This window comes from Dromiciops gliroides, chromosome 1 (genome assembly GCF_019393635.1).
Source record: "Dromiciops gliroides isolate mDroGli1 chromosome 1, mDroGli1.pri, whole genome shotgun sequence".
NCBI lineage: Eukaryota > Metazoa > Chordata > Mammalia > Microbiotheria > Microbiotheriidae > Dromiciops > Dromiciops gliroides.
This window is the reverse complement of record NC_057861.1, coordinates 574,190,275-574,212,406: the sequence shown is the minus strand read 5'-3', so window position 1 is coordinate 574,212,406 and position 22,132 is coordinate 574,190,275. Positions and strand designations below refer to the sequence as shown.

The window sequence follows — 22,132 nt, the reverse complement described above, 5'->3', positions numbered from 1 at the left end:
TCTAAACAGCATGTTTATCATCACCTATCACCATCATCATCACCATCACCATCATTCTAGGTGTTAATTCATTAAATAAACACTCACCTCCATTCCTAGAAGTTTCAACGCTTTAGGCTGTCAAAAGAAGGAGTTGAAAAATATTTTACATATTGTTTTCATAGAAATAATGAAAAAAATCTTACAATAGGTAAAACAGATATATGAAAGAATTATATGGCACCAAAGGTCATAGTCCTAAATAAAGAATGATTAGAGAATATAATGGTATATTTATAAAGTTTTTAGGGGAAGTAAAGCTACTGAAGATATCTGAAGTTTATTTTGTGGAGCTTAGAAAACTGGTGATGATGGGCACTGAACATTATGTCATTTCCTCTCTAAAGATAGTCTATGGATTTATGATTTCTGTGTCATAACATCCCTTACTCTCCTACCACTTGATTTTTATGGTATTAATAACCACCAAATGTTTATATGAGCTGTGAAATACTGAACCAATTCTTCAGGTATTTCTATAATCTGGTAAATTCCATATATTTGGAAGTTTGATAAAAATAATGTAAAGCAGATAGGCAAAATAAAGGCTGAAATACGGAACCTTCCTCTAGCTTTTGTTCTGGCCTCTAGCTCATTTGCATACCAATCTAAGAGAGCCTTGGGAACAGTATCAGTCTCATCTTAATAGTTTTTTACATTGCTCCTGTGGCTCCAGTGTGCTGTTTTCTTTGAGTGGAGGTACAGAAATGGGTTTTGGGATGGCAGGCTCACAATCAGTGAGTCACAAATTATGTGACTCAAGTTAGTTGTTTAGGATCTTAGATCTTGAATCAGGATCACACATGACCAGAGCGCTAAAAAAAAAAAAAAAAAAGGCCAGCAAAACTCTTCAGGCTAAGATTGTCTATTCTTTGGTTTGCCTTTGCTGATTATCTGATTTTGGGTTTAAAAATTCCTTATAACTCCCACAAAATACTTAATTATGAGGCTGTGTTCCTAAAATCCATCTGGGACTCTGTTATAAAAATAAAAACACAGGAGTTATGTGGAAAATTGGGGTGATGAGGCTGACTTCAATTTAAGATCCTCTTCAACTGGCGTGTAAATAAAACTAGAGCCAGACAAAAACCAGCTGAAAGAAGTAGCCTTCATTGTGAATATCAACTACATTCCTACTTTCCTGAAAAGTTGTTTTATTTACACTTGATCACATATTTCACTTTTCATTGGAATATCTGCATGCCCAATAGACAGATATTCTTTTCCTAGTCTATAATAAAGCACTGTCAGAGAGAGTTACCACTTCATGACAGAGGGAAGGAGGTATATAAACTCACATAACGCACAGTGGCATCTTTTTACATGGGTTTCATAGGATTTGGATAGCTTAGGTGGTGGGTCTGTGGTCAGGACGACTCATCTTCTTGAGTTCCAATCCAGCCTCAGACACTTACTAGCTGTGTGACCCTGGACAAGTCATTTAATCCTATTTGCCTCATCTGGAAAATGAGTTGGAGAAGGAAATGGTAAACTGCTCCGATATCTTTGCCAAGAAAACCCCACACATAGGGGGTGATAAGAGCTGGACATGACTGAAATGACTGAATATCATCATAGGATTTTGGAGTTGGAAGGGACTTTATCTATATAGCCTAACATCTTATTTTGTAAATGAGCAAACTGGGGCTCAGAGAAACTAAATGACTTGTCCAAAGTCATGCAACCCATTTGTCAGTGGAAGAGTTGGAATTCAAACTCATGTTGAACTTCTGGTACCAAATTTAAATACCCTTTCTGGTATTTCTCCTGGAAGGGTATGGGTATATATGTATGTATGTATGTATGTGTGGGGGTGTATGTGTGTGTGTGTGTGTGTGTGTGTGTGTGTGTACAGGTTTATGTCTGGTTCTGGTTAAAAGAGTGAGAGCCACATATTTTGAATAGAATTCAACAGTAGGAGAACCAAATTTGAAGCCAGCTTCCATGAATATCTACCACATGCTCTAAGCATCCTAAAATGATTTAGTACAACCTTGAAAAGAATTTGAATAAATGGCAAGGCCCTCAACATCCCTGTTAACCTCCATCTTTTTGTTAGCTTATGAAATATAAATATGCTCTCTCTAAATCAATAGTCTAACCAGCTCACATTCATTCATTCTCAGAAGTACAGGCATACACACACATGCATGAACACATGCTCAGCTCCTTTAACAATCCCCTTTCTTCAACCAGCAGCAAAACAGGTAAGTTGATTTTTAAATTTGTGACTAGTGTGCAAAAGTCTTGGCTACAATTCTTTAGCCCATATCCTGTAGGACACTAAAAATCTGTTTGGACTTAGCCTGATTCCTTTGGCTTAATGGCCAAGTGGTCCAGGAGAGAGATAACTGCTCCCTTTCAACCTGGTCACTTTGGTGATGAAGAGAAGAAAAATCCTTTACAGCTTGATGGATAGGGACAGGGAAAAGAAGAGAATTAATCGCCTCACCCTCTTGGGTCCAAACAGATTGTGGTAGAGAGTCCGGAACCGTTTTCGAGTATAGTTGCAGCGATAAGCTCCTCCCATCAGATATTCAATCACAAGGCCGATGTCGATTAAACTTATTCTGTAATCTGGAGGCAGGTTCCCCTAGCCCAGCAATGAATTTAAAAAAAAAAAAAAAGAGGAAACAAATCCAAGAGACAAGGTGGTTTACTAGGGATTCTGTGCCACATTCTCTGTAAGTATTTTACAATAAAATTAATAATAACAAAAAAGAAACATTTGAATGTATTATTAGGCTGGTTAATTAATTCACCTTAAAATAGATCCAACCGAAACCTGGATATTCTCGCTTGGAAAGAAGACATAAGTTAAATAAGAAGATGCAGTAATTGTTGGCAGTAACAGGAATTAACATCAAAATGCAGGATTCAAAGTCTTCAACTGGGGAGAAAAACACACCACTGCAGCACAAGAAGCATGAGGAGTAGACATAATGTAGAGGTCACTCTCACCCCTCCTCCCCCAGCCCCTTCCTGTCACTACAACCTGGTCTCCTGGGAGCCTTTCAATCTCTTACCATAGCAACCCACCCTCTTCCTTGTCTCTTTCCCTAGCAGGTTCAATGCCTCCACTTCTCTCATTCACCTGCTCATTGAGATGGAAGATTTTAGTTTTTCTAAGTCAGTTTCATTATCCTTCTTCTCTGGATAGCTGTTTGTCAGTGATACCCAGTGATCATCCATTCCCTCACATGTTACATGAAGACTTATTTCCAAAGATGATTTAAAAAAAACACTAAGGTTTAAATAAGGGAGGAAAGGACGTATGAATGTAGCTTGGACAGCACTTAAAAAAATTATCAGCAGTAGTGGTAACTTTTTCAAGAAAGAAGGGAGAAAGCCAGAAAAAACGTATTTTCCAATGACATGAAAAAATGACAAATGGTATTTTAAAAATAATTACTTAAGCCCAGAGAAATAGAAGGTAGGGGTAAAAGGAAGAAGAGAATGGGAGGAGAGGATACTATTCTGTGGGATCTTTATTTTTCTCAGCATTGAAGAGATTTCTCATCCTTAGCCCTGTAGAGGATAATATTTGTAAGTGACTGGTGACTAGAAAGTCTCATGTAGCTGTTTAACTTAGATGAATGCCAAAATGGAAAAGATTTAGATAAGGCCTAAGTGGCTTTTATTCTTTTTCATTTATTTTCACCTTTATTTCTGCTTCAAAAGGGAGATTCATAAGACCAAAGGAAATTTCCCTCTCTGCTAGATTAGGGTTTGTTGGCTCCATTAGCAGTTGGCCCTCTTCCATCTGTCAGAAATCCTGATCCGACAGTGAATTTCAAAGGGCACAGCTGAGCTCCTCAGGCCCTTCCTTAACTGAGCAGAATGAGGAGATTATCATCCCAGGATTCCTCACTAAGGAATGGCTATGGTGTCCCAGTGTTCAAAATGACCAAATAAATAATATTCACATGGCATAGTTTTTAAAACAAACTCTGGAACAATACACAGAATTTATGTTCTCCAATAAAGCAAGGCTACATTTGTCTTAAATGAATCAGTAAGTAAGGGGTCAGTAAGGGTTGCTTAGGAATCTAACCAACTAGACACTGCTTTTTACTTATCTCAAAATTAGGTGAAAGAAACCTATGAGGATGGGGTCCTTAGCTAGTCTGGATTGTATATGGTGTACAAAGATATTCTCTATTTGTATGGCATGTGCTTTGAATTAAAAAGTGGTGGTGGTATGTATTCAATGAGTCATTCACACTCTCACCCAGTTCCCTGTTGACCCAGAACACATATTTAAGGACTGGATGGCCAGGGTTAAAAATGTTATTTGTGGAAATGGAACAGAGTGAACTTAATTAGCATGGACTGGGATCGAGTCTTTGACTATGTTCTAACCCAATAACATGAGACACTAAGTACTACTTGTTTGACAGCCCAGAATGAACCTGGAAATTTTGTCTCTGAATCTCCTTGCTTCTACTCCTGGGGTCCAATAGCAGGAGTCAGGTGGGCAGGAATGAAGTACACAGCCAAAGGGGCTGCTATCATTTCATTATTCTCTACTGCTTTCTCTATTTGTTCCACAATTTGCCTGGTTGTTACCTTTACTCATATTCTCTCTAGGGGTAGACAAGGGGCAAGTGTGTGGAAACTGGGTGGCACTGGGCTAAGGAAAAGCTGTCAGTCATAGAATATAAAGGGTAAAAACATTTAGGATGATACCTATTATTGATCCTACTGGTCAGTGGCTATTAAAAGCTATGGTATATGTTTCATAGGTAAAGTTACCGATGCCTATAATAGTAAGTGACATTCCTTTAAGGTTTGAAAAGTACTTGATATAGGGGCAGCTAGGTGGCGCAGAGGATAGAGCACCAGCCCTGGAGTACCTGAGTTCAAATCTGGCCTCAGACACTTAACACTTACTAGCTGTGTGACCCTGGGCAAGTCACTTAATCCCAATTGCCTCACTAAAAAAAAAAAAAAAGAAAAGAAAAGTACTTGATGCATGTCATTTGTTTGAGTCTCAAAACTGTCCTATGAGGTACCTATAAAGGTAATATCCCAATTTTGCAGATGAGGAAACTGAGCCATTAAGCAGTTAAGTGACTTGCCATTGGTCACACAGAAGAAAGATGCAAATCTAGGTCTTTGTGACTACAAATCCTGCACTGTGCCATGCAGTTATATGACTGTGGGCACATCACTTCATCTCTGGGTTTCATTATCTTCATCTAAAAACTGGAAATAATATTTGCATTGCCTATTCTACAGAGTTATTATTATTATTATTATTATTAGTGAGGCAATTGCATGAACACATGCTCAGCTCCTTTAACAATCCCCTTTCTTCAACCAGCAGCAAAACAGGTAAGTTGATTTTTAAATTTGTGACTAGTGTGCTAAAGTCTTGGCTACAGTTCTTTAGCCCATATCCTGTAGGACATGGCCACACAGCTAGTAAGTGTCAAGTGTCTGAGGCTGGACCCAAACTCGGGTCCTCCTGAATCCAGCTCCAGCACTCCATCCACTGTGCCATCCAGCTGCCCCTCTACAGAGTTATTTTAAGGCAAGAGCTCTATGTACCTTAAAATATATAAATTAGTTAGTATTGTTCCCTTGGTATGCCTGCTTTTCTTAGTTTTTCAAAATTGTGTCTTGGTTTAGGAAAATGAGCAATCTATATTAACCTAGATTTCTAGCATTAAGCCTAATCTGGCATCAAAAAAAGATAATTTGGTTTGATTATTGCTTGTAACATATTCTAATTTTGGGGGGAATTGAAATTCAGAAAACTTTTCCCAAAATTATTGACTTTTTTGGTCCCTATTTTGTTGCAACATATTTTGCAAATTTATTAGTATATTTAATATTCTATTACTCAAAAGATAGATTTATTCAGTTTGTAGGGTGGTATAGTGGACAGGGTACTGGGCTAACACTCCTAGAGTATCACATCTGTAACATGCTGGGTTCATATCCTTGACTCTGCCACTTAACTTTTTATATTATCTGAGCTAGTTTTCTTCATCTGTAAAAATAAGTACAATTTTGGGGGGGCAGGGCAATGAGGGTTAAGTTACTTGTCCAGGGTCATACTAGTAAGTGTCAAGTGTCTGAGGCCGGATTTGAACTTAGATCCTCCTGAATCCAGGGTTGGTGCTCTATCCACTGCACCACCTAGCTGCCCCTGTAATTCTTGCTCCATAATTTACATGGTCATGAGGCTCAAATGATCAAATGTATGGTAATGAACTTTATAATTATAAAGGGTGTTATATTGCAATTATGATTCTATACCTTCCATTTTTACTTGTCAACCATTCTTAGCCCCTTCTCTGCCAAGAGGTATTGGGAGAGTAGGGGAGACTAAAAGGAGTGATCAACCACATGGTAGTAATTGTTTGCTACCCGCAAACAATTGTAGTTTCATATAGAACTAGTTAGTTAAACTATCACAAATTCCAAGGCAGTAGGGTGTCAACTGAGGTATTTAATATGATTACAACACTTTCTTCCCTGAATAACTCATATAAGCAATGGTTCTGACACTATTTAAATGGAAATGTGACCATGAGAAGTCACTTAACATCTCAGTACCCCAGGCAACTTTTTAAGACTATAAGTCACAGATGAGTTGCCTAAGTGCATCTTTGGAAGAAATTTACACACCAGGAAATCCTTGTACTGTAGAAATTACAGGTCCAGACCTCCCTCTACCCCCAGTCCACAGAAATTTCAATAAATGATCTGAATTAGCATTTGATATGTCTTGGTTTTCTGTCATTATGGGTATACCCATTAATTTAAATCACTGAGTTGAATGAATTCTAAGTAACAAAGCTATATTTTAGAATGCTAGATTTGGAGGCAAGTGAGACCTGGGTCTAGATTCCTGGTAATGACACTGGCTGTGTCACCTTGGGCCAATCATTTCACCTCTGACCTTGAATCTTAGATATCTCATATGTGTAATAAAGATAACACTTGTGCTGCTTGTTGTGAAGAAAATACATTGTAAGCCTCAAGCACTATTTAAATGTGAGTTTATATTATCTGTGTAAGAAAGCAATTTGAATTTAGGGAAATTTATATTTGTGGAATAGTAACAGCCCTGCTAAGGTAAGTCCTTTCCTTGAAGACTAAGACTGGGTGGTATTTATGTTGGTGGAATGTCCCAAAGAGTGAGAGCTGTCAGAGGTGTGATAATATGTGGTGAACCGCCGAGTGGAGGAAGGATAAATAAAAAATGTTTGATATAATATACCCATACAGTTATGCATATATGCATGTGTATATGTATCTATATATAGATCGAAACATGTACATACAGATGTATATGTGTGTATACATAATGCAGGCTATAGAATAAAGAGATATATGGTACATCCTCCTGCTTAAAATCACACCAAATCAACCTGAAGACGTTCTTTAAAAAAATCTTATTTTCATTGACTATTAGGAAAAATTTCATAGTTGCCATTGGCACATATCCCACTGTTTACCAAGCATTGTATGCATGCATGCGTGTGTGTTTGTATCTATGTGCATGCATGCACATATGCATATATGCACACATTTCTATATATAATATACTCACACACAGGCACACGTGCATATGTAAACACCAACACACATGTATACACACATGTGCAATGTGTAACACGCACACATACATACAGGCATACACATTTAACAAACTAGATGTGTGAGATATATGTCAATGGAGGCAGTGAAATCTTTCCTGGAAGTCATTGAAAATAATATTTTTTAAAATCTCCTTCAGGATGTGGTCTAAAGCAAGAGGATGGACTAGACATTTCCTTATGCCCAGTGATTTTTCTATAATTGAAATGAGGCTAAAATTCAGATGCCTGCTCTTAGATTTGTATTCTGAATGACCACAGAGGGGCAATGTTCACCTTACTAAAATAACCGAATAAATGGCATTTCTTTTTATTTACTGTCCTGATCTAAGAGCTTTCATTTTATAGTGACAAACAACTGCAGGGCGAAGAGAGAGGCTTTTCAGGAATGGGGGCAAAGAGCCCCTTTTGAAGTAATTACTGTGGCAGGTAAATTTACTTCTGTCAAATAATAAGCACTCTAGCCCTACCTATCATTGGTGCTTTCTTTTTAAAAGCTTTTGGCAGCAGAGAAATGAAGGAAAATGAATTTTAAATTTCCCACTAGGAAGGATGGAAGCTGTTCAGGAAGAAGGATATTCCATAAAACTAATAAAACAGGCTATAACCTAGGTTTTTTCAATATCATTTTCTCACCTGCTAAGTGGTTTTCTAGCTAAAGGAAAGAACTTTAGATCTCCTGGGATCAGGGCTTGCTGAGCTCTGCTAAAAGGGCCACTGGATTAGAATCCAAGGGAAGGTTTTGAAGAGACTTATAGAGTCCCATTTAGTCTGACTGTATGTGGAAAGAGCAGGAAAGAGTGCATAATGGAGCTCAGTTGTCAGTTACTGTAAGTCTCTTCTACCCAGGCTGGTAAAATGTAAAATTACAGTTTACCTCATTATACCAACCACCCCCCTTGACTTTTGGTAGTCAACTTATTCTAACTATTCAAGTTAGAAATTTTTTAAAAATATACTCTACCATGTGGCTCCCTAAATGAGAAAAGCTCTTTTGCTTTACATTGAAGGCCCATCCAAATTCTAATCCACCCATTTCTAGTCTTATCCTAGACTATATCTTTTTTTTGACAATCTCCCATTCAATCTAATGCAATACAATTAATTTCATTCAGTTCAATTAAAGCATTTATTAAATATCTATACTGTGGGCCAGAAACTTTGTGAGGCTTCCATTGGCTCCCCAATGTACCCTGATCAGTCCTGCTTTCACAACATTGTTTGTGCTGCTCCTCTGGTCTTGTTTCTTGAAGCTTGTAAGCTCCTTGAGGGAAAGGACAATGCTGCTTACACAAGTTAGGTGCTCAGTTAAACTGTTGAATTAAATATTGAATAATGGGCAGGGGGTCAACAGACCCCCTCACTTTGGAGGGAATAAATCAGTGCTATTTTCTGGTTAAGATTATTTCCCATTTCATGGCCTACTGTGAAATAAAACACATGGTATAATCTCTTTGTAAATGTTACATTTTCTAGCTGTCATTTGTTATAGGCACACAGAGGAATTTAGGTTACTTTAACATAGCTTGAGAAATTGCTCTGCAGTTAGGTTTTGAGAGAGAAAATCTGGGTGCCATTTTTAGGAATGGCCTTTTAATAACAGCTATACCATCTTTGCCTTTTAAGAGGGAAGGGAATAAACACTTATATTGCACCTTCTATGTGCCTGGCACTATGATAAGTACTTATTACAAATATTATCTCAATAATATACCTCACAACAACCCTGGAAGGTAGGTGCTGTTATTATCCCCATTTTACAGATGAGGAAACTGAGGCAGGCAGAGGTTAAGTGACTTGTCCAGGGCCACACAGCTAGCAAGTGTCTGAGGCCATATTTGAGATGAAATCTTCCTGACTCGAGACCCAAAGCCTTTAACATTAAAAAATGGACTACCACTTCAGTTATCAAAGCAGGCCATGTTCCATTAGGTTTCTTTTTCCATGACTTGGCCTTTATGTCCCCGCTGCCTTTGAAAGGAGAATGATCCATTTTGCAGCACTGAAGGAGCAAGAGGCTTCATGTATACAGCAATCTCTGCCTGTGGAAACCCCAGGAAGAACACCCCAGAGCTGTTTCTTAATGAAGACAAAGTGGACAGCAGGATGTTGGCTTATAAGTATAAAGTATTTCCTATTATCTAGCTAGTACCTTTGTTCTATAGTGTAAAAGTCTGTAAAGGAAATAAATTTTTTAAATTTCCAACAAAAAAGGGCATCCAGAAAAGAAAATGTTTCTAATACATGGCATATTTGTGGCCAAGGAAACTAACCCCTAAAACATCTTTATTGAAAACACTTTTTAAAAATCCAGCTATTTAACTATGGGGAAAATGTCCCATCTTTGCTCATTATCTGCAGAAATTCATTTTACTTACATTCTGCAAAGCTTAGTGACTCAACTTCCATATAGATGAGTTATGAATTATTTTTGTTATAAAGCTATCTCCATTTGCAAATAAGAGATGGATTTATGATAGCTTCCAGCATGGAAGATCCCTCCACCAACCCAAATTGCAGCTCATCTATGATTAGAATCATAGGATGGCATTGACAGCTGAAAGGACATAGAGGCCAAGTCCTAGTTGGTTGCCTGAGACAGAGAGGTTAAATGACTTGCCCAGGGTCTCACAGCTAGGAAGTGTCAGAGGTGGGATTTGATTCAAGATCTCCTTGATTCCAAGCCTAACATTCTATCCTCTGTATCACATAGCCACCTTCATACAATACTCAAAACTACTCTCCTTTGAGAAAATGTTGGTATTGTAAAGTGGGTTTAGGGAATTGGAGATGTTAGCACATTTAATCCAAGACACAGAATAGTAATTCAAACATACAGAGCCACACGAGCAGATACAACTACTAAGATGCTAGCTTACATATCACAGAAAAATATATAGGAAAGCAGACAGACTAGGGCCACTCTGGCTTTAATGTGAGTGCATAAGAACATCCAATGGATTTATGCATGAAAACAATTCTGGGAATATGGCTAGTTTCCACTGGTTTAAATTCCCAATAGGTGTTTCATAACAGCTATATCATCTTTGCTCTTCCACAGATTTTCACCCATAGAAATTAGTTAAAAATCTGAAACTAGTAGTGTGGAAGCAATTCTTCATATTTGCTTTAGATCAATTTTAGAGGGAAGGATGGCAAAGTATTTTCCCGAATGACTTGGGATGGCCCATCAATATGTTAAAGTCTCCTCTTTTGACCCTTCAGTTTAAAAAGAGAGGGAATCCCATTATTTTCTCTTCCATCCCATTATTGGAAACACCTATTTCTTCCCAATTCCCTCCACTTAACTAATTATAAACTGGGAGGCTTGGAATTTGCCTTGCCGCTTGCCTGCAGCTCCACTGACTGGAGAACAGCAATGACCCAAGGGTATGCATTTCTTAGGAACTGTTAGGCGGCTAGGGGAGAGTGGGCTAAGCAAACAAAAAGGAAAAAAAGGAAATATCCTCTTCCAATAAACAAAACAAAATCCTCCCTCCACCAAAGGGGAAACCCAACTTGAAAGCTGTGAGGCTTTGGAGAATAGTGACTTTTTCCAGATGAATATCCAACAATTTTGCCCCTTTGTTAAAGTTGCCATGATACCAAAAGAGAGAGAGAACCCTAAAATCTTTTTTCCTTTCACCCTTACAGAGAGAAAACCTACTGAAAAGATTACTGTTGGAGTAAAAGAGAACAATACGATGGCAACAGTAGGAGAGAAAAGAGATACTCTCCCACATCTGGCCCAGGGCTCTCTGCCAGAACCGTGGAGGAAGAAACAAATTGAATGGAGGAGTTCTCATGTTTGAGACTGTGACTTTGGAGGACCAAAGTGCACCTATTCAAAGGATTTTGTGTTGTGTTTCTTCTTTGAGCAAAAAAACCCCTCTCATTTTAAACTGTAAACAAGTTCCCAAGTGTTATGTTAAGCTCAGTATACTGGATGGTGCCCTGCTGAGATTTCCCCAGTTTTCTTTCTCAAAATGATTAAATTTTCTGAAAATGTCCTTGGTTCTTCATTCCATGGCTCTCTCTCAGAAAAAAAGTATATTACATTTGCATGGTTCTTGCAGGAGGCTGCCTGAATCTTTATCCATAACAGTAATGAATAATGATGTGTACCCCTTGAAAATACTTTTGCAGACAGTAGTAGTTGTTATGACTAGTCAAATTTACTTTTTAACACTTGGAGCAATGTTGTACAGGAATAAAAGTAAACCTACATAATGTTTGGGGAATACCACTGACATGATGAGGGCACAAGTGAAAAGACCCTGCATACAGCTTTGGAGCCTCTTTGCATGTGTAGAATACTGAGTAAGACAGTCAAAATGGAGTATCATTCAAATTCTACACTGGTTTTCGGAGGCAGTGGAACCTTCCACATTTCTTAGAGATGATCAAGCTCTCTAGCTCAGGAACTAAATTCTTACAGAGCAGGAGAAATGTGTGAGACATGACTAAACTCTAAGTGTGGGTGAGTACTCCTCCAGTAGGCCACACAAGGTCACACCAAAATATACGGCCTCAAGCCAAGTCTGGGGTCGATATTACACCCACATCCTGAGTGAAAACCCCATTGGAAGTTGCCATCGTTCTTAGGAGAGATTATTTTACCAGAAAATGAGAAAAGTAAACCCTGGCTGGCATTGTACTCTTGAATGCTACAAGACCAGCATAAGTCAGACCCAGAAAAGCAAAGATAATGGGCTGCCTTTGATGTATCTTTTACTTAATTCCTGCAGGATTGCTTTAAACAGTTGGCTTCTCAAATTGGGATTATGCATATCACCAGGGGGCAGTAAAAGCTTGCCAAGGGGGAATATTTGGTAAATACCTTTGAAATCCTATTGAAATTAACTGAATTCTCTATTTTATTTTTTATGTGGATATGCATGGTAAACTCTAGAATTTATTTCCTCTCATATTTAATAGGTGTGGAAGGTGTATGGAAAACCAGAGTATGAGGTTGGGAACCCCTAGTTTAAGGGAATTGCCTTGGGTTGGGAGGTTTTAGTAAAGAATACTAAGGATTTAAAATTTAGCTAAAGGGGAAGAAGGAAAGGGAAATCTGAATAACAACTACATTTCTAAAGGAATAAACAATTGTTAACCCCCCACCCACCCACTCAATTTCAGTTCATCCCTTTGGAAAGTACCCAACCAAATCCCTATGCAAATGCAAATGCAAAGCACCTCCTAACCTCTTCCCAACTCTAAAATCTTTGAGGTTCATATAAAATCAGCAAATCATCCTTAAAAGGCAAATATTTCTCACTCTTTGAAAATAAATCAGTAGGATTGTCCACCAAAAGAAAAAGGAAACTTCATTGATAAGCCAGAATTCTTCGATAGTTTTCAGAAGGGTTTCTATAATCCTTAGTCTATGAAGGTCAATTTTGAAAATCATTCTGAGGTTATCAGTGATGCCCACCAAAAGCAAAATATAGCAATGAGACATGGGGCAAAAGGGTTGGCACAATGTTAGGCTCTATTAAGAGGTGGAGTATATGGGAAAGGGGGATAAAGTATAACTCGTATAACTTCATTGGAATCATTTAGGCCACCATGGCCTTGATTGATGATGACTGAGGGTACAGGGTAATAATAAAGATATCCCTTCAGAAATTTCTGGGTTTTGTTCTCTCTTACGGTGACATATAGTGGAAATATGACGAGGGGGCTTCATTATCATCTTGGAATAGTTTAAGAATAGACCTTTCCTGTGGATTTTAGTTTATTATACATGATCTACAATAATCTTGGCAAAGGTTATGGATTTAGAGCTAGAAGGAACCTTAGAGGTTATGTAGTCAACCCTCCAAATTTTATAGATGAGGGCACTATAGAAGGGTTAAGCCTGGGGTCCTTGAGAGCTATATTACAAAAGCTAGCCTTTGTAACCCTCTCCCTGCTTACTTCTAATGGCATTTATAAACCTAGACTGGTTTTTAGGTTTATCTATTATTGAAAGATGCCCCTAGAGCAAAGCAAGTTTCAAGGGGAAGGGAGCTTTCTCGGAGTTCCTACTGGCCAGTCTCACTAAAATGCCAGCAGGGTATCACAAGGCCCCTCATTTCTTTCACCTGGGGGAGAAAGGGCAGACCTTGCAATCAATCAATCAACAAGTATTTATTAAGTGCCTACTATGTACTAGGGGATAAATTTAAAAAATATATTCCTACTTTTAAATAGCATATATTCTAATAGGAATAAAAAGAAAACCCCAGAAAATCAGTTTGACTGGAATAAGAAGGGAGGTTCCCAGGGTAGCTCATATAGATTCCCAATAGTGGGGACACCATGACTATATAGGCTTCAATCAATATTATCCTACTGAGATTTCTCCTTTGGTAGATTTATATAGGGGACAAGGTATGCACCAATGGACCCTATCAGCTTTCAAACTGTCTATTACTTTCTGCAAAGAACAGAGAGGACCTGGACCTGTGATTTCATTGGTAAAGGGAACTCATGGATGGTATAGGGAGACTTCCATTTGCATTTCCCCTGCAACTTAGTTTTAGGAAGCTACTTAGAATACTGAGAAGTTACATGACTTGCCCAGGGTCACAGATAGTAGGAGATGGGTCTTTGGGGTTCTGAGACCAGCTTTCTATCCACTATGCCAAAGCTCTGTCTTGTCACTGGACTCTGATGACTCTGGAGGAGAAAGTGAGGGTGATGACTCTGCCTCACTTAAATCCAATTCACTTGCAAGTCATCGCCCTCCTGATGTCACTGGTCCTCTTCAAGAATGAAGGACAAAAAAGACAGAAGCTGTCTTTTACTACAGACTTTCTCCACAAAAAAATAAAACCACATATAGGAGTCCCTAAGGCCTATTCTGCATTTCAACCAAATCCATTTTATAAGGTAAGCAGACTTCACTGCACTTTAGACCTCAGCAACAGCCTGTTATCCAGCAAATCCCTCATGACTTTCAGGGTAGTTTTCTTTAAGACACAGTAGTGCTGCCAATTAGAGTGTGCCAAGCAGGTTGTGTTTTTCTATCTGGGATTTTGGAATTAAAGTAGCACTTACCCAGAATAGTAACAAGGGTTCAGAACCCCAATATGATATGGTAGAAAGAATACTGCAGGAGTCTTGCTTCTGTCACTAATTGAAAAAGCACTAAATTGGCAATCAGAGGACCTGGGTTTGAATTCTGTCTCTGCTATTTATGACCTATATGACTTGGGACAAGTCACAACCTCTCTGGATCTCAGTTTATTCATCCCTAAAATGAAGTGGTTGGACTACTCCAAATGATCTCCAAAGTCTCTTTCAGCTCTAAATCTCCACCCTAGGTCATAGGTCACTCTAACTCTTACTTCCTCAGTTTCTTCTCTGTAACATGGGAATGATAATAGTTGGGCAGCCAATCACACAAGTTAAGGCAAGGCTCAACTGTGAAAAATGTGAAATGCTGTAACAATCCCAGCAGAGACCAGACAACCAGTTGGCTATGTTGTAATACAGATTCTTTTTCAGGTAGTGGTTGAACTAAATGGCTCTTTCAACTTTAAACTTCTGTGATTCTGAGTTGCAAGTGTGGCATAATGGAAATCAGTAGGCTTGAGTCTCATGCTCAGATATTTCCTAGCTGCATGACTGTGGGCAAGTCATTTAACTTTTATTTCCTTATGTACAAAATAAGGATAATCATGCTTGTCTTATCTAGATCATAGGCTATCATTGTTATAAAAGGACTCCTTAAACCTTAAAATCCTACAGAAATGTGATTTATTTAGAAGCATTGTTACTTTTCCACTACCTAGTTTTTCTAGACCTTTCTAGGTGTGTGTACAACACATTACATTTAATGTAGCAGAAATGAAGCTACAATAATGAGTTAGGGCTCAGCAAACCAAGATAAATACTATGCATAGACCAACAACATGGAAACTAGCACTCCAAAGACTAAAGGGTATATGGAAAATACTGATAACAGCATAAATCCACATGATATGAAACAGCCTACAATTCCATTAGCCAAAGCATTATATCCAGAAAAGCATCTAAAACCATCTAGAGAGAAGCTTGGTCACTGCTGCAATGTGGGTAGAGGAGTCAGTTGACATGGACACAAATTACAATCTGAAATGAAGTGAGGGATGGGAGTTAGGGGGCACATTCTGACTTGGCAGCCCATGCAAAACAGAATTCATCCATCTCTAATGACACAAAGCAGTCAGGACAGAGCCTCCGACCTGTTGTCGAGAGGTATCTTACCTTTTTGACATCCCTGACCAAGTGGTACAATGTATTGGATGGTCCGTGTCTCTGAAAATGACAAAAAGAATCAACTCGTTTTTATCTGGCAGTGATACTCATCAGAAAGGTAAGATGGAGAGGCAGTGTGGAGTTGAGAGGGAATAACGGTGGGCTTGGAATCACAGAAGGATATATTTAGAGGCAGAAAGGATTTCAGAGGTCATGGAGTCCAACCCACTGGTTTATCAGGGATAAACTTTAGAGAAGAGCAAAGAAACTAAGACCCAAAGAGACTAAATTCACCCAAAGACATACATGTATCATATCACAGGACAATAGTTGAGATTTGGACCCCTCTCTTCTGAATTCAAACCTTGTGCTCACTTCAAAGCACCATGTTGCTAGAGACATGGGTTCAAGTCTTGACTGTGGCACTAATGTGCCACTGTGTGGAACGACCTTGTCATTAAGGCAATAGTGACTACCCTATTTACTCAAATGGGATAACTTATGTTGAAATGCTATAAAATTCCAACTGCCCAAGGAATTATTAAGTTCCCAATTGATGCCAGTTCAATTTTTAAAGAAAATGAACTGTAGTCTACTTATGAAATTGTTCCAAATAAACAAGAAAACAGACTTTGGAGTCAAGAATCCTGTTCAAATCCTGCTCCAAACACTTAATAGCTACTTGAGCTTATTTCACTTCTGTTTGCCTTAGTTTCCTCACCCGTAAAATGGGAATAACAATAGCTGCTACCTCATTGGGTTGTTGTGAGGCTCAGATGAGATAATATGTGTAAAATTGATTTACAAATTTTAACACACTATACAGGAGTCCCCAAAGCACTTTCAGTAAAGGAGAATTCTCCATTAAGCTTCTGATTTCAACCTATTTCAGTTATGTTCTTCATGGAGTTGGGATCGACTGGGAACAATCCAGAAGTGTGGTGGTTTTGTGTGAAAGCCTCCTTAGTTCAGTCCAGTGGCTTAGTAGGAAGAACAGTGGGATTAGGCGACTTGGGTTCAAATTCTAGTTGTGACACCCACTAACTGTATAACCTAGAAGAAGTCATTCAAGCTCTTTGAGCCTCTGATTCCTCATCTGTAAAGGGTATAATAATACGTGTACCACTTACCTTGCAGGGTTTTTGTGGAAAACTCTCTTAATGCACAAAACTCTCTCTATATATAATTTTTTTTTTTTGCAGGGCAATGAGGGTTAAGTGACTTGCCCAGGGTCACACAGCTAGTAAGTCTCAAGTGTCTGAGGCCGGATTTGAACTCAGGTCCTCCTGAATCCAGGGCCAGTGCTTTATCCACTGCGCCACCTAGCTGCCCATGCACAAAACTCTCTAAAAGTTAGGTAGTTTTTAAGTGATTATTATTGTTGCTATAACAGGTTATATTCATGGTGGATGAGGAAAGGAAAGGAAAGATTGAAAGTAGAGAGGGGGAGTGAAAAGGACCATGCATCTTGCCAGCACAGAGATGTAGAGGAGGCAAAACAAGAAACTTAGAGACAAAATTTGCCTTAGCTTGGCCCTACCGTATTGTATAATTCCTCTAGTCTGGAGATGGTGAGAAAACGGTGCATGCTTACTCCATTCTCTATGAGCAATTTCACAAAATCCACTCTGTCCAACACTAGGGCATCCAGCATTGCTTGCTCCAGGGACCCCACCTGCAAACCAAATCATTGGGTTAGATGATACCTGACCTGGAAAATGATAACTGACCCTGTACTGGCATAAGGCGGCCAGCTCTTTGGAAGCCACTTAATTCACCATTCTGAAAAAGTAATGACTAGAATTCTGAACTTAGAGTCAGAAAGACTTGTGTTTAAATCCTGCCTCAGACACTTACTAGCTGTGTTACCCTGGAAAAGTCACCTCTGTTTCTTCATATGTAAAATGAGGGGGTTGGATTCTAAGGTCTCTAACTTGATGATCCCATAACCTGCTGAAAGTCTATGAATACAGCAGTTCACCTGTCCCTCCCATCTTTTTTGTGGCCTTGTTCCTGGGCTTTCTTTTTTTTTTTTTAGTGAGGCAATTGGGGTTAAGTGACTTGCCCAGGGTCACACAGCTAGTAAGTGTTAAGTGTCTGAGGCCGGATTTGAACTCGGGTACTCCTGACTCCAGGGCCGGTGCTCTATCCACGGCGCCACCTAGCTGCCCCCCTGGGCTTTCTTGTGTCTCCTGGGTAAGTGGCTATCATAAGATGGAAGCTAGGTGAGCCATGTGCTGAAAGAGGTAGAGGAGTTGGAGGGACTTCTCCTTCTACTGTCCCTCCATTCTTCTGAACTTCAAAGGGAGCACTAACATTGTTAATGCTTCTTTTCACTTCAACCACAGTTATTTTTGTTGAGACTTGTGATTTCATAGCTGTGGGGAACTCCTGGTGCGGAAACTCCTTCACCCATGTAGATCAGCAACTTTGCTATAAATCCTAGGACCATAAATTTAGAGTTGCAAGGAACTTCAGAGACTAGCCAAACATCCTCATTTTACTGGTGAGGAAACTGAGGCCAGAAACTTAACTGAGGTCACAAAGGTAGGGAATGGCAAAGCTGAGGTGTGAACCGAGGTCCTCTGACTAAAATTCATTTCTCTTTCCATTGTACTATATTGTTTCCCTCATAATCTTATAAAATTGCCCCGGGTGGGGGGGAGGCTTATAAGATTAAGTGATTTGTCCATGGGCACAATTAATATGTACCATAGGAAGGACCTGAACTCAGTTCTTCCTAACTCTGAGGCTAGTCCTTTATCCTCTCTACCTCACTGTCTTTCAGGGGTTAAATAGTGCCTAAGAATAGCCCAGAAGTATATTAGTTTTAGCATACCAAATCCAAGTGACCACTACTTGGCCCTGGTGGAAGGGGACAAGGCAGATTGTGGTAGGAAACTATCTAGCAAAACAAAAAATAATCTGTTATTCTTGGAAACAGTTTAATAAACTCCCTTCCCTTCCCAGCCTCCCAATGCTCAAGTTTTCTGATAAATTCTTTTGTATTCTCAAGTAACAGTGTCATTTATTTAATTTGATTGATGAGGACAGACAGGTGTTGGCATCAACCCAAGCACAGCCTTTCTGATAAATTGAGAGTTTACAAAAATGACCTGGAAATGGTCAGGGTTAAAGGTGCTTTTAGGTACAGAGTTTGTTGTTTCAAGTCACCTGTGTGCTCCCCATTCCCTTTCCTCCCCTCCCCCGCCCCCCCCTACGGCTGCAGCAGGCACACCCAGTGCCCAATTGTCCAATGCTCCCCCTCCCCTAACAATCAGGGACACAACCCAAGAACAGTTATATAAAGCTCAGCTTCCTTTCATGCTGTTCTTTTGGGAGACACAGAAGACTGTGTGCTGTGCTGCCTAGTGCCAGATGGTACTTGCCATGTTGGTGTATGTTCTAAGTCTCCTCTGTGTGACCCAGGCATAAAGTAGGACAGGGGCGCCTGGGGCCCACAAGTTGCCAACCTCCTTCTCACTCCTATCCTCAAACAAAGACAAGTCATTAATTCCTCTCAGATCTTCGTTTTCACTAATGAGATTTTTTTTAAAAAAAACAGAAAGCTGAAAACTGAAAACTGAAAACTGGCTAACACAACAAAAGGAGCTTTGCTCAGGCTGGATGTGTGCTTCCACTAGATGGGGATCTTTCCCTAAAGACCAAGAAGGAAGTCTGCCAGCCAAGCCAACTACTGGCAGATTCCCCCATCACCAAGAACTTTAGTTCTCAAATAAAAACCCAGTGTTTTCTTGTGCCCTTTCAGAGGCTGCTTAAATCAGTCCTCAAGCCCACATCGGGGGCATTTCCATGAGATGACACTGTATATACTATACCGGCCACTGTTGCCCGTAAATAAAGATCTGGCTTCGAGCGATGTCTACTCTGTTCCAGGCTAATGCTAAGCTCAGTTGGTCTGGGGCCGAGGCGTTAGCTCCTGTATTTGAAGAGATGGGAAAGGAGAAGAGAGAACAGGTGTCAGGTGACATTTATATAATGAATTAAGGTTTGCAAAACCCTTTCTATTCAATATCCCATTATCCCATTGTTGTTGTTCAGTCCTGTCTGACTCTTTGTGACCCTATTTGGGGTTTCCTTGGCAAAGCCAAGCTAATTTGTCATTTCCTTCTGCAGCTCATTTTACAGATTAGAAAACCAAGACCTACTGGGTTAAGTGACTTTCCCAGGGTCACACAGCTAGGAAGTGTCTGAGGCCAGATTTGAACTCAGGAAGATGAGTCTTCTTGAGCCAGTGTTCTATATGTCACCTATTATCCCATTAGAGCCTAGTAAATATCTTGTGCATGCATTCCCACATGACAGATTAAGTAACAACCATGGCCACATAGCCAGTAAGTGTCAGATTTAGGATTCAATCCTATATCTTCTTGACTATGGGGTCCAGCATACCACCCCAATTCATTCCCTCCCGTTTAGAGAGTTGTAAGATGTTATTTGCAATAGATTTTCTATTTTATGATGCACTGATTCTGTAGAGAAAAAAAAGCAAAAGGTGCTTTCTGTGGATGAAATAATATTGGTTTGGATTTAGGAGAAGACCTAAGTTAAATTCTTGCTTTCATACATTCTGCCTGTGTGGACTGTGCTTAATCTCTACGACCCTCAATTTCTCATCTGTCAGACTGAGGAGAGGGGTTGGATTAGATAACCTCCAAAGTCTCTTCCAAATTTATGGCCCTCTAATCATATACATATATATGTGTGTATACATATAAATACATATATCTATATATACACACACATAAATATGAGTTCCCTTTACCTAGATAGATAGATAGATATTTTAAAATTACAAAGTGCTGGTTTAAGAGAGGCAAATTTTGGGCCATTCTTAGCTCCATTTAGAGGAAAGAAAACTGCAGATAAAAGGCTTATATTATTATCCTCTGTTTCATTAAGAGGTTGAACTATTCAGCTTTATTTTTATGACCCTATCCAGTAGGGGTTCTTAACCTGGGGTTAACAAAAGGGATCTTTGGGGGCAGCTAGGTGGCGCAGTGGATAGAGCACTGGCCCTAGATTCAGGAGGACCTGAGTTCAAATCTGACCTCAGACACTTGACACTTACTAGCTGTGTGACTCTGAGCAAGTCACTTAACCCCAAATGCCTCACAAAACCCCCCAAAAAACCAACCAAAAAAAACCACCAAAAGGAATCTTTGGATTGATTTCAGGAGACCCATGAATGTGGATGGGGAAAAATGACATCCTTATTACAATTTAATTGTTTTCCTTAATTCCATTGTTTTATTCTATGTTTTTTTTTTGTTTTTTGTTTATTTGGTTTTTTTTGGTGAGGGGCAATGGGGGTTAAGTGACTTGTCCAGGGTCATAAAGCTAGTAAGTGTCAAGTGTCTGAGGCTGGATTTGAACTCAGGTCCTCCTGAATCCAGGGCCAGTGCTTTATCCACTGTGCCACCTAGCTGCCCTAGTCTATGTATTTTTTTAAGAACATTATTCTCAGAAGGTGTTTACAAGGCTTCACCAGACAGTCAAAGGAGTCCTTGACACAAAAAAGTTAAGACTTTCAGCACAGGGTCATCATAACCAAATCTTCACATACTGGGACAATAATTAGAAGTGATGTTTATAGCACATTTTCAAGCTTTTTAAAAGAACTTTATAACAATTATCACATTTCTCTAACAATAATAATAATAATAATTACTAGTATTTATAGAAAACTTTTGTTTGCAAAGCACTTTACAAATATCTCATTTTATCCTCACAACAACCCTAGGTGCTATTATTATCCCCATTTTACAGATGAGGCAACTGAGGCAGATTGAGATTAAGTAACTCACCTGGGGTCATATGGCTAGTAAGTAACTAAGGCAGGTTTGCACTCAGGTCTCCTGAAATTCCAGGTTCAGTGCTCAATCCACTGTACCACCTAGCTGTTTCTAGTAAGCCTGGGATATAGGTTACTTGTATCCCTGTTTCAGAGATGACTAAACTGAGGCTTGAGATTTGAAGCCAGGTTTCTCTTGGTTCTACATCCAGCTCTCTTTCCATTTTATTGCACGATACTGTCTCTGTGCCACTTGTGAACTTAAGTCCTAATCACATATTGCCAGCAAGTTGATGAGGGGATGGGAAGTGAGCCTTCCTACAATGCACAGAATGATTTCTCTGTCCATCAAGAAAACAATTGCCTTAATTCCCTAGATATTAACAGAGATTGACAGTCAGACTCATATGAAATAAATAAGGAATGAATGGGGACT

The 22,132-nt window shown here is 39.3% G+C and overlaps 1 protein-coding gene across 11 annotated transcripts in view; it reads right to left on the bottom strand.

The window, feature by feature from the left end:
- The window catches only part of TRPM3 (transient receptor potential cation channel subfamily M member 3), a 1,147,313-nt gene that overhangs the window by 120,412 nt on the left and 1,004,769 nt on the right, over positions 1 to 22,132 (bottom strand). For 7 of the 11 annotated variants that reach the window (XM_043978969.1, XM_043979003.1, XM_043979047.1 and 4 more), the window contains exons 10-15: positions 19,721 to 19,821; positions 17,422 to 17,556; positions 15,891 to 15,941; positions 2,802 to 2,837; positions 2,492 to 2,632; positions 88 to 117 (exon numbers count right to left, since the gene is read on the bottom strand). In XM_043978969.1, the coding sequence (XP_043834904.1) occupies positions 88 to 117; positions 2,492 to 2,632; positions 2,802 to 2,837; positions 15,891 to 15,941; positions 17,422 to 17,556; positions 19,721 to 19,821 (494 nt within the window). The remainder of the gene's footprint in view (positions 1 to 87; positions 118 to 2,491; positions 2,633 to 2,801; positions 2,838 to 15,890; positions 15,942 to 17,421; positions 17,557 to 19,720; positions 19,822 to 22,132) is intronic. The other 4 variants (XM_043978981.1, XM_043978992.1, XM_043979024.1 and 1 more) reach the window with 1 other exon arrangement.